Raw genomic sequence first — 12,854 nt, forward strand, 5'->3', positions numbered from 1 at the left:
AGGGAGAGGCCCCGCTATGGAAGGATGGGATTCAGCAAGAGCCACTGTACCTGCAGGATAGCTCTTTTTTAGGAAGTTCAAGTATTTCTTTGCAAATACAAAAAAAGGCATGCTTACAACAGAGGCAAAATACAGCTATAATCAGATGCTTTTGTGGGGGATGTAACATTCCTTTTATTTGGGTGTCATTTACAAGGATAAAGCAGTCAACTGCAATTTTTTATTTACATAAATTGACAATTCAGCTTGAGGTCAGAAAAGCTGATTTTATTGCTGTCTTTCAAGTATACACCGCTCACTTCAGCTGGCTTTGCAGCATAACAACGGCAGAACAAATTTACCTTTTTTTTTCCAGAGATAGCATTGGAAATCCCATCACTAAATTCCATTATTTGTTCACTTGGGAAAACACTTACTTGTGAAAGAGAGGAAGACCCCAACCTGCAAGAATCCATTAATTAAATGGGAAAATTACTTTATAGACCAAAAGCATAAAAATAAAAAGGACACTTTAGGTTTCATGGGAGTTGTTGACTCTTTATTATAAGAATGAAACATTGCAACAAGGTGTTGGATCATTTATTAGAACTAATGTTTGCATATCTTTTCAGTGGTTTGAATTTGCATTTGTAACATTTGAGATTGAAAAGAAATAACAAGGGAAAGCGATACTCCTTTTTTTTTTTAACATGCCTGTGTGGCAAGAATGCTGGAAGTTTGACAAGGGTGGTACCTTCTATATACATTTAGGAAAACATGCTTGCTGTGGGTGTACAAAAATAAAATTTATTTGTTAAATTACACATAAATATAAGATACAAATGTATTTTTAAAATACAGATAAAGATAATCACACTTGCATTGTGTACATATGAAAATACAGTATTTTAATATTCAACATACACAGACACATTTATGATAAATGCAACTAGTTGGCAATGCCAGTTCTTCTCAGTCTGTTTTTTTTGTTCTTTATTTTTTTCCCCTTCCAGTTTTCCATAAATATGGAAAAATAGGCTTTTGAAACAATTAGTTCTGCCGAACATCTTGCAGCAGCTTGTTGATTTCTGCCACCAGCTCACTGGCATCCATGAGTTCGTGTTTACCGTCACTGAGGTGGTTGAGCACGTTGTCAAAATCATCTTCTTCGTAATTCTCTGGGATCTCCTCCATGGCTGGCAGCCACTTCGAGGAAGGCTGCGCGCTCGAGTGAGTCCCCAGAGTGGGCCCGCTGTTGGCAGGATTTTGGAAATGTGTGCTGGCTGCCCAGGCTGCCACCCCCTGTGGATAATTTAGAGTCTTGGCTGGCAAATGTCCCTTCCTGCGCTCCAACGAGTTGGAGCGATCCATCTCATTGCACTCCGTGTAGGCATCCAGGGAGGGAGGCAGCAGGCGCTGGAAGACGCTGCTCATTTCAGAGAGGAGAGAGGATGTACAGGCATCCCCTGACTCCTCCTCACTCTGGCAGTCTTTACCAAACGTTGAAAAGCTCTTCTTCTTCTTCTCGCTGGCATCAGCAGGCTGCGGATCTTCCTCGAGGCCCTGCTGCTGCTGCTGCTGCTGCTGCTGCAGCTGCTGCTGGGGTGACGGGAACTCCTCCCCGGGGATGAACATGTTACTTCTGTAATCGGAGGAGGGAGAGGGCAACGGCGGCATCCAGCACTGGTCTGAGTGCCCCAGAACCCTGCACTCCTCCGTGCACAGCCGCATCGCTGCAAGAGAGAGAAAAGAGGAGAAATGAGCATCCCCCTGCCGCTGCAGATATTGCAGGGACTAACACAAGGGCTGAACTTCTCCAAAGATGGTCAAATCTGGCATTTGGGTTCACTGGCTGCACGCAGGAAGGTAGCAAATATAAATGGTCTGGACCTAAATACACTTCCTTTCCGAATGGTCTCAAAAAATGAGAACGACAAATGCAGAACATGTAAGCCTTAACTAGGGCTGAAGAAAAACATGTAAATCCCAGGTGGAAAACAAACACTTGTGACTTAAAGCCATTCATTCCCTTTCTACAGTGCTGTTTCACTTAAAAAAAAAAAATTAATAAAATGAAATTGTTTCTACCTCCAAGCATTTACTTAAGTTTTAGTGAAGTCTTTCACATGCAATTAGAGAAGCATAGAAGAGTAATAAAGTGGGAATAAATGGAGAGGGGAAATAAAGAACAATGATGTGCAAACGGATGGATGTCCCTCTTCATTAACACTTCTCCTCTTGATCTGACAATGAGGGGTATGCTGAATACGAGGTGATCCACTGCCACATTACCTTTTTAACTGAATGAGTTAAATTTTAATCCAGGATCAGAATACCTAGGTCTTAACTAACACCCCCTGTGACCCCAGTGTCTATACTGGAGCTACCCTGAAGTGCGCTTGCAGCTCTGTAGCTCAGGTGACTGGGCCGTGCCGGCTCAGGCATTGGCACAAGGTGGGCTCTGACCCACGAGGTGGGCATCCCGGACAGCCAGGAGGGCTGAAGACAACAGAGCTGCTCTTTCAGCTGCTTGGTTTTAGTGGTGTGTCCCAGGGAGCAGCAATATGATGGGGCAAGTGGCTGCATCCCTGGGAGATACGCTGGTCTGGGAAAGGTCTCTGGAAGTGGAGACAGGCAAAACCGTATCTGACAGACCTGCAAAGAGAGATGTGCCAGGAGAGAGGCCAAATTTTCCTCTCCAAAGGGAGCTGACTCTGTAGGACACAAAGCTTCGGCTCAGGCTGGGCCCTGCCTGGGTGCCTGGCTGACCTGCTAGAAAAGATCCAGGGGCTGCAGGGGCCACTGACTTGAATTTGAGTCACACACTTCAAAAGAAAGTTTTCAGAAATGCCAGACTCTGCATTATGCACATTTCGACCGTACAAAGCTTTTGCTCTAGTTCTCTATCAATGAATGGTTAGATTAGCCCTCACAGAACAGTTTATTTTTCTTTCTCTCTCTGTATATCGAATATGTAAGAAACATTTGCAACCACGCCCTGCAAGTTTTCCTCACTTTCTCATCATGCTTCCCATCTGGCTCTGGATCCAGTCAGCTTGTCGAAAAAATCTTTTTGCAATGGTGTAAGCAGAGCTGAACAGAGTATCTCAGCTTAGGACGTAGCAGTGATTGATAAAGTCCTACTCTCTTCCTGTCAGTGTTATTCATCTCTGCACTTTACAGAGCCTATCATATTGTTTGCTTTCCTAGTGCCCTTCCCATCCCTCTGAGTATAAACTTTCTCTGTGTCTTACATGTGAGAGCATGAATTTCTTCAGGAATACGGGTTCAGGCTGCAGGCCAGATATTGCACAAGCTATTGCAAATGGCTTGCTGATCAGTGAGCTTCAAACAAAAAAAAAAGCAACCTCGAAAATATCAGTGGCTGAAGTTTTGATAGGAGTGACTGAAATGCCTTCAAGTGCTGTTTTACAGAAAATGCCTAAGAGTTAGAAAGGAGAAAAGACATCTAAGTGATCCACGGAGCCTGGACCAGCTCTCAACTCACCCCAGAAGGTGAGGCTTACACTTTTAATTAAGAAGACTCCTGTAAATTAATGGGAGACTTTTGATGGTCTAGCATTTCATTAGTGGTGAGGGTTGTCCTATTGTGAGTTTTGTTATTGATGCTATCAGGATTGGTTTTGGTATAAAATAATAAATTCTGACATTCCTGAACACAACAAGATCAAAAGATACTCTGAGGAAATTGAATGGTGTCACAGTCTGTCCTTAAATCAGCAAGAAATAAGAAAAGCCCAGATGCACCACAGCATAATTTTTTGCCAGAACTTGAAACTTAGTGGTAAGGACTTAAAAAGTGAGAAAGAAACAACTCTTTCAAGGACAGTTATTGAACTTTCTGATCTTGTCATTTTTGAAGTTTCAAGGGACTGGCTCTGTTCCTTTCCTGTTCCACCTTAAAGGGACAAACTGAAAGGACTTTCTCACAGCACTTTGCCTGTGAACAGACTGACAATGCAGAAACTTTTCAAAATGGGGAACAGGAAACATCCAGGAAGTTTTCTTTTCCTTTTTATTTGTTTGGATTGCAGATCAATTCAGGTCTCATCTGAACAGGTTCAGCATACTTATCCAATTAAGACCACGCATAGCGGCAAACGGACATCTGGGTGAGACTAAATGCCCATCTTGACAGCCCAACCCAGTTCTGTCTCTACTCAGCAGGACTTTTCCTTACTTTGAATGAGATTAGCATTGGGCAAAGGCTGGGCACTTTTGGAAATCCTCCTAGCCTTTGGCTTCCTGTTTAGAGACCAAATTGCAAGAGCTGAAAACTGATGAGGCTCTGAGCAATCTCATTTGGTTGATTATGTCCCTGCTCCTTGCAGGGGGGTTGGACTAGATGGCCTTTAAAGGTCCCTTCCAACCCAAACCATTTTATGATTCTATAAAATGAGTCACGGGCATTTCAGCTATCCGAGAGGGTAACAGCTCCCACCTCCTGGCAGCCCCCAGCCGCCCCCCGGGAAGGGGACAGCTCTTCCTCAGCAGCAGCGGGGCTGGATGCCAAGGCAAACACCGTCACACTTGAAGTTCCCCTGGCAACTGAGAGCTCCAGTAGATTCTTCCCTGCCTCCTTGCTAACCATAGGAGAGAATGAGACATGCCTCGTGCTAGCTGGCACAGGAATAAGCAGTAGGAGCTGGGGAAGATGAGGATTAAAAATATAGTAGGACTCCAGATTTCAGTTAAGGGTTCTGAAAAAATAGTAACTTTTCAAGGTTTCTGGTTTTAAAACATTGGGTACATAAGACTAAGTTGAGGAGGTGGGTGAATGCCTGGGTAGGTGATACAAGACCTAGCCTGGAGCAAAATATACAAAGAAAATTTTGAAGTTAACATGTATGAGAAGAACAAATTAAACTTTTGGGGTTTGCTTTTGTGTAGTGTAACAGCCTATTTCTCAGGGTAAAATGCGCCAAGGTCAGGTTCAATCCCCTCCCTGGTGTTTTCCGTGGCAGCAGAGGGAAGGAGCCGCAGCACTGGAGCTCCTCTCCTCCAGCCCTGGGCAATATATGGGGGTCACCTGAGGAGGCAACGTGCTCCACCAACCAACAAAGCAATGTGCCCCCGTGTACAAGGTGACTTTAGTAAACTTTTTCAGTTTACACTCTTGGTTCAGTGAACCGTGTAGAAAATATCCGTCCCTGTCGGTTATACAGAGAAAACTAAACATGATCTGAAATGAGTACAAGATCTAGGGTACAACCGGTGGCCATATAATGATTAAAGTAATCACAAAATTCTCAGATCTGTACTTAGTATAATTTCCCATAGCCTCTTTCATTCAATGTGTAACTGGGCATAAATCTAAAAGTGGTTCCTCACACACATTAATATGTATGCATGTGTTTATCTTACTTTCACTCACCCTTTTCTAGCTTTTGTCTTTTCTGTCCTCTGCCCCTGAATTGTACCTCTTAAGCTCTTTCTTCTAGAAATTAGGGTTGCAAGATTTAAAATCTGGCATATATTTGGATCCTTCCCTTGCCACTCAAGTTCATTTTTTCAGCGTGAAAAAAAATACACTTTTCTTTCTTCTCCATCCATATTTCTAGACCACTTTCACAATTCATTTCTGAATAGTAGAAGTTTGTATCATATGGATCGAACCCACTGTGGAAAACCTATCTCCCAAATTATAGTTCAGTGTATTTTTAACAAACCACAACTGCCTGGCTTTGCAAAAACATCCACCCAGTCATTAAAAGTCTAAGGACATGGAGCAGATCGTGCTTTTGGGGAGAATTCAGAGCCAGCTCATGATGATGTGAATAATAGGAAAAAAAAAAGGAGGCATTGCTCTGGGCAGATTTTCAGTTGTGTCTGAGCTTTCATTTTACTAGACATGTGAAGGCTTCAGCTCAATACTTACTATGAAGCAGAGGAAGAAGGAAGGAAACACAGGACTTGAAAGCTAAAGAATTTTTGCTTTCTCAGTAGTAGCTTTATCAAAGTGACAGCCAGGCAGCACTGTAAATAAACTGTTCAGCTTCCATTGTACTCTTACCTGCAGGAATTCTCCCATCTGTAAGGAAAAGGTCACTGAATCCTTCCCCAAGAAGTCTGTCAATTGGAGACTCTCTCCCCAAATCATAATCACTGTCTCCAGCTTCACTGTCACCCCGGCCACTGTCTTTCAAGCTGAATTTATCCATATCTTGTAGGGCATATCTGTGAAGAGAATTGTGGTGATGGTGGAATTAAATTATCTCACGTATGCTATATTCCACTTTTTTGATTTTAAAAAGTGTCTACATTTTCTGATACATGTACATGCCTATGCAGCAAAGCAGTCCAGATCCTTACCTGTAGCTTCTGGAATACTTGTTTCCTCGAAAACTTGGCCTCGGTTGATACTGGCCCTGGTGAAGCATCGAGAGAAGCTGAGAAACCTGCTAAAGAAAAGGTGAAAAGACTGATTCCTTGAAATGAAGGCTCTAATTCCTAGTTGTAAAACCACTAATTTGCTTCTCAGGTTTGTTTGATAGGTTTTGGGTTTTTTTTTTGCCTTTAAAGTTTAATGAAATCAAATTCCTGCACATATATAATACAGCACAACAGACTATTTTGTAGCACAGTGTCTGCCACAGGAAACATCTGAGGACCTTGTACAATGAGGAAATGCACTGCTGTTCATTAGCCTCTGAACTCATAATAATTAATTCATTAACAAGTAAAACAAGTAATTAAACAAACAGAGGTGGAGTTTTGTTTTAATAGATTAGAATCAACCCCTTAGCATTCCAAATTCAAAATGTGAAGAGTTACCAGGACACAGCTCTCATCTAAGCCATTACACAGCATTTGCAGTAAAAACTGAAATGGGTAGCCTCAAAGTCTGAGATATGCCATCATATATGACAACAGCTGTACTTAAACTGTGTCAGTGTTTAACCTTTTCGTTCTCCATCCCCATTAATGAAAGAATTTCCTGTGTAAATACTCCAGCACTCTTTCTGAAGCAGAGCCAGACAGAGGGAAGGGGAAGGCAAGGAAGAAGGAAAGAAAGAGCATTAAACCAGATCAGAGTACTATGTTACACTCAATTGCTTCAACCTGACAGGGAAGAACCAAGAAATAATGCTATTAATAACAGATTTAATCCTGTTCCCCATGGTAATGGATTCAGTTGACATTGGAGTAACACTTCTGTGACATCTCAAGAGAAATCAAATCCCTACCATGTTCTCATTAGGCGTAGACCTAATTGCCTATTGCTTTCACAGGCTGCATGCAGAGAACCTCCATGCTCCCAAGTGAATGCATGAGTGAGTGGAAGTGCACACCGAGGTGTGGACCTTACCTCAACGGCTGGAGTAGCGTGTGTGAGCTCCAGTGAGAAATTTTCGGGCACGTGGTTAGAGGAGATTGTCACCAGGCTGTTCAGCGATTGGTGGCTGTGGTGGCTCTGCCGGCTGCTCATTTGTCCCCTTTCCAGGGTCGGAGATGATGACGGAGAAGCTCTGTGGTGAGATCTGATGGGTAAAGTGCCATTAACCGTGGGCACTAATGTAATGTCCCCTTTGTGGATCTGTCTTGAGGGTCGTTTTGGGTGGTGCTGGTAGGTCGATTCCGCCACACGACAGTTGTAGGACCTGGTGTCCTTTTTTTCTCGATTACATCTTGTAGCAAAGATAACCATAATGACCAACAACACGGCACAAATTGATCCTAAGGATATAATTGTTATCATGGAGACATCCAGGGAGGGCTGGCTTACCAAAGTTGCTTCCGTGCTTGAAAATGAATAAACATATTCAAAAACAGTACATTTCAGAAGTGCTTTAGTACTAAGCTGAGGACTGCCTTTATCCTGGACTATCACAAAAAACTCCCATTGTTTTGCTGGAACTGATTCAACACTCATATTGATGGAGATGTCACAAGTTTTGGGATCCATCACAAAGATGCTGTTTTCCTTGTCAGTCGCTATGGAGCAGCTGAGTTCAGAGTTCATGCCAGAGTCTCTATCTGTAGCCCTTATCCTGGTGACAATAAAGCCAATTCCAGCATCTTTAGGGATTGAGATTTCTGCTGTGCTGTTGCGTAGCGCTGGCCCCACGATGACAGGAGCATTGTCATTTTCGTCGATGATGGTTAGTACAACTGTGGTATTGCTAACAAGCTGCTGACTCCCTCCGTCCCTAGCTTGAACCATAAAGGCAATTTGATTTACTTCTTCGTGATCAAAGGTCCGCAGGGCATAAATCGCCCCGTTGGAGGGATCAATGGTCACGTAGGTGGTTATAGAACTTCCCAAAATATAGCTCTCCAAAATAGTGTAGGTCACCTGCCCATTGTCGCCTAGATCTGGGTCTGTGGCTGTGACTGATGTGATGTACGCTCCTGGAGAGTTATTTTCCAAGATAACAACTTCGTATCTGTTTGTCTGGAAGCGGGGTGGGTTGTCATTTTCATCACTAATTTGGACAGTAAAGTGTTTCACTGTGGAGAGACTTGGTGTTCCCTTGTCCTCCGCTATTACAGTCAAGCTGTATTCAGATCTCTTTTCCCTATCTAGAGTGGCATTAGTCAAGATTAGATAGTTATTTTCATAAGTCTTTTGAAGTTTAAAGTGCCCATGTCCATGAAGCTTGCAAACTATCTCTCCATTCAGGCCAGAGTCCTTGTCTTGTACTCTGACCAGGGCAACAAAAGTGTCCAGGGGTGACCCTTCAGAGATGTAAGCTATCTCCTCTTTCTCCGGGGACATCAGATTTAGGTTAATTTCGGGTCTGTTATCATTCACATCCACAATTTTAATTATAATTTTGCAGTGAGCCGGAATAGAATTCGGCCCCAAATCTTGAGCCTGAGCATCAATTTCATAGGACTTGCTAACTTCATAGTCCACTTGCTTCAGAAGGGTCAGATGTCCCTTTTCTGAGTCTATCTTAAAAGTCTCTATAATTTTGGCAGACACATGACTGCTAAAGGAGTACACGACTTTACCATTAGCGCCCTCATCTGGGTCAGTAGCATTGAGGTCTATGAGCAATGTCCCAATCGGTGAATTTTCTAAGAGCTGGATTACATACGACTGTTGCTCAAAAACAGGGCTGTTGTCATTGGAATCAGAAATGCTTATTTTCAGGAGGGACGACCCAGATCTCTGAGGCACCCCTTTATCCGAAGCAGTGAGTTGCAGTTCGTAACTTGACTTCAACTCCCGGTCCAGTTCTCTAACCACGATCAGCTCTGCATACTTAGCACCATCAGTCCTGGTTCTCACCTCAATACTAAAAAAATCATTCGCAGAGAGGGAATAAGTGTGGAGGGAGTTGTCCCCCACATCTGGATCGAAAGCGCTGTCCAAAGGGATCCGGGTTCCTACAGCCGCACTCTCTGATATTTCGATAGGGATAAGAGCTCTGGAAAACTGGGGAGAGTTGTCATTAATATCCAGCACTTCAACTTCAACATGGAAAAGCTGCAGATGTTCAGTGGGCAGAGTGATCACATCAAACTCTATGGAGCAGTTTAAGTTTTTCTGGCAGAGTAGCTCCCGGTCAATTTTAGCTCCTATGCTGATTTCTCCGTTATCCTCACGGACTACAAGCAAGGGAGAATTCCCCCTCTGCATGGCTCGAAAACGAACCGAGGAAGGGTTAGGCATTTTTAATAAAACATCAGCTACATCCTCCGATAGTCTTGCAATTACCGATCCGACTCTCTGCTCCTCATAAATCCTGTATTTCAAATTCTTGCCCAGCACAGCCTTATTGAAAGATATTATCATCAGTGCAAAAATGAATATAAAGTGCATTTTACCGCCGATTCGGTGCATTTGTAAGTTTTTGCAATTCATTTCTCCAAGCAAGTTAAAAAGCAATTACTGCGACTTCCTCCGGTACCTTAAGCCCAGCACGCATCTGGTCCTTTAAAACTTGAAAAACGTTTTTTCTAGTCAGCCGAGTATTAATATCTTACCAGATCAGAAAAGTTTGGGGTTGGTTGGGTTGTTGCTTTTGGTTTGGTTTTTTTTTTTTTGGATACACACCGTGCCAGGACATCCAGAGAGAATCTGTAGGCAATCCACGCCTTCTCCTTCCACTCCCCGCTCCTCTGCCCGGGTGAGATGTGCCGGGGCTGGGCGCTCCTCTCCCGCCGCCAGCATCCAGGCTCCGCCGGGATGCAGCCGGTCCCTCCGTCCCGCTCCTCTCCGCTCCGCTCCCCTTCCCGCTCGCCGCCGGACTGAAACACCCTCGCTCGCCGACTCCGACCTAAAAAAAAAAAAAAAAAAAAAAAAAAAAAAAATCTCCTCCCCAACTTCGCTCCAACTCGCTAGACAAAGCTTTTTTTTTTTCCTTTCCGCTTTTTTTTTTTTTTTTTTTTCGCTCTGCATGTGCTCAGCCCCCTCCAGTCAATCAGCTCTGCCCCGCCCCGCAGCCCAACGCGACCGGGAGGGAGGCGAGGAGATGGGGGGGAGGAGGGATGGGGGGGTAGATGAGGGTGGGAAGAGGAGGGGGCAGGCTCCTCGGCCAAGGTGGGGTGGGGGAGGGGGCACACAAATGACTAAAGGGCAACTTTAAATCAACTTCTCTTCTCCCCCCCTGCCCGCATTTTCAGGGCACTTTCAAGCGGGTTTTTGTGATTTTAATTTCCTCCCCTTCCTGCCAGCAGAAACGCGACCGCGCTCCCCGTTTACACGCTCAGGTCGCCCTGGTTAACTCGCTGGGGACCTTTTCACTGCGCCTGCTGAGTAAAGGAGCCGGGGGTGCCCTCCCTCTACCCCTGCCTCAGCAGCCTCTCCCTCCTGCCTTTTTCCCCCACATTACCTGCTTTCTCCCCCACAGCGGTGCCCCAGTGTGGAGCAGGGAGGTCTGTCCCTCATTCCCTGCCATCCCTGCCCTCCCCTTTCCCAGTCTCTCACATTTAGCACACTCCAGTCCTTCACCCGGCTCCCTCTGGCAGCTGCATTTTGCCTGAGCTCCGTTCCTCTCTGCCTGCCCGGGTTCAGTTGTCTCTCTGCTTCTTTTTTTTTTTTTTTTTTTTGATTTGCTGTGCCAGTGGTTCTTCAGAAGATCTTTTTCATCCTGGTTGAAAAAAGCGCTTTGTGCTCCACCGTGGCCAAGTGTTTCAAAGCAAAAGAAGCCACGAGATAGATGAAGTGTGCGAGGAGTGACAATTTCCTGGCCTCTCTGCTGTTACTGAAAACTGCACGTTTACACCACAACACATTTGCAGAAAAAAAAATAATAATCTTATGGCTGAGTGGATCACGTATTTTGTGTAGACCAGAATTACTCTAGATCGTCATGTAAGCTTCAGGCTGCACCCAGGTTGCAGAAGCTGATGTGTTCTGGTTTCAAATTTATCTATTTATGATGCGATTTCTATTCCCTCTTCTTCACGTTTGCTTCTCAAGTTTATCATTTTAGCCACAGTCTCGCTGTGCTTTTCTCCTAACTTTCTCCATTTGTTTACTGGGGTTGCTCATAATAATACCATCACTCTTTTATTGCTCTTTTCTCTCTCTTATATTCCCCTCCACATCCAAAAATTTAAAAAATGAATCCCTGATTTCCCCAATTTACGTAGTCTCAGCAGAGCTCAGCCCAAGTCACTAAGAAGGTTCTTGCTGAAAAAGAAAGCAGAGGAGGCTCAGCGTGAACTCTTCTTCTTTTTAAGCATTCAAAAGCATTTTATAAGCCATTGTCTCTTTTTTTTTTTCACAAACCAGCGCCGTGTGGCAAATTGTGCAGAATAGAAATGCCCATAATGAATGTATTTAGTACTGGGTCACGCTGATGAACATTCTGCCCCCATGAATAATACTGTTTTACAAGTTTGCAGCCCTTTCAAATCGCTGATCCCCAAACCCTATAGGCAAACTAGAAAAGCTAACACAAGCAACTGGGACTTTAGAAACCCATAGCCATCTGGCCTAAATCTCTAACAATCCAAGCCAATAATTATATCAATTCAGGCTTTAGTGAACCCCTTTGCAAACACCAAAAGAGCAAAGAAAGGAATTAGTGGCCATTCTAAGTTCTGGTGGAGAGAATTCAAAGACAATCTAATTCCATTAGTTCATGGACAGCTTTTTTTTTGCAGCTCTGATAAATCTTCCTAAAACATTTTTCCAGAACACCAGTGTAAACTCTTTTCTGACGATAATTGGGGAAATAGGTTCAATTAAATGCTGTTCTTAGTGTCAATAAAAAGTATTTTGTTAATAAAAGAAGTCACTGCCCTTTTACATGATGAGTATGGGAGATGAATAATTCATAGTAAAAATAATTTCACTGCTTAAAAACTGAAATATTATATATACCCTTAGACTATAACATGTTCTTCCAAGTAACTGTGTAGTACATTTAGATATGCAGAATTTGCTTTATGCAATTTTTATCACTTTCCAAATAGTAATTCCACTTCATCACATCGGTCTTTCTCAGAGACGTACTCTGTGTATTAATAGATAGCAGGATACCTACAGATAGGAATTACAGCACTGCTTCCACTTTTCTTTTTTTTCCCCTTTTTAAAACTTATTTTTTTATTTTGCAGCTTCACCAGGTTATATGTAATATTGTCATTTAAGTCCATGCTGTTTTGCAGCTAACCATTTACACTTACAATTATGATAAAATATCATTGTCACAATAGTCCTTATCTGAATTCTGAACTAAAGTACTGAAAAAGCCTTCATTTTTTTTTTTTTTTTCCATCTGATATTCATTTGAGCCTAGAAGTGAGAAGGAACACATCTGGGGTTTGTTTGTTTAGACGCAGCAATATTTAGATGCATGGCGCTTCTCGAAGCGATACTTCTGTAGGGTGCTTAGGAGCAATGGCAGCACTCCCAGGGCTGATTCCTCCCATGTGCAGTGAATGAGTTTTGT

The 12,854-nt window shown here is 43.4% G+C and overlaps 1 protein-coding gene across 2 annotated transcripts; it reads right to left on the bottom strand.

Annotated features, from left to right (window-relative positions):
* Positions 1–561: 561 nt before the first annotated feature.
* PCDH18 (protocadherin 18) lies at positions 562–10,146 on the bottom strand. 2 transcript variants are annotated; one of them, XM_010130219.2, is made up of 4 exons: positions 7,310–10,146; positions 6,313–6,398; positions 6,014–6,177; positions 562–1,712 (listed from the first exon to the last, which is right to left on the bottom strand). In XM_010130219.2, the coding sequence occupies exons 1-4, from the start codon at positions 9,812–9,814 to the stop codon at positions 1,030–1,032; spliced, it is 3,438 nt and encodes a 1,145-aa protein (XP_010128521.1). In that variant the 5' UTR covers positions 9,815–10,146; the 3' UTR covers positions 562–1,029. The 2 variants fall into 2 exon arrangements, with proteins under 2 accessions (XP_010128521.1, XP_010128520.1); XM_010130218.2 differs by having other exon boundaries at positions 6,313–6,401.
* Between the last annotated feature and the right edge of the window lie 2,708 nt (positions 10,147–12,854).

The sequence above is a fragment of the Chlamydotis macqueenii genome, chromosome 4, assembly GCF_036417535.1.
Source record: "Chlamydotis macqueenii isolate bChlMac1 chromosome 4, bChlMac1.mat, whole genome shotgun sequence".
Classification (NCBI taxonomy): domain Eukaryota; kingdom Metazoa; phylum Chordata; class Aves; order Otidiformes; family Otididae; genus Chlamydotis; species Chlamydotis macqueenii.

Bases quoted from the DNA above. Each gene is read 5' to 3' on its own strand.
- PCDH18 (XM_010130218.2), bottom strand. From the start codon at position 9,814: ATGAATTGCAAAAACTTACAAATGCACCGAATCGGCGGTAAAATGCAC. The intron at 6,402-7,309 runs GTAAGGTCCACA...CCTTTTCTTTAG, and splicing joins ACGCTACTCCAGCCGTTGAG to CAGGTTTCTCAGCTTCTCTC. The intron at 6,178-6,312 runs GTAAGGATCTGG...TTCTCTTCACAG, and splicing joins AAGTATTCCAGAAGCTACAG to ATATGCCCTACAAGATATGG.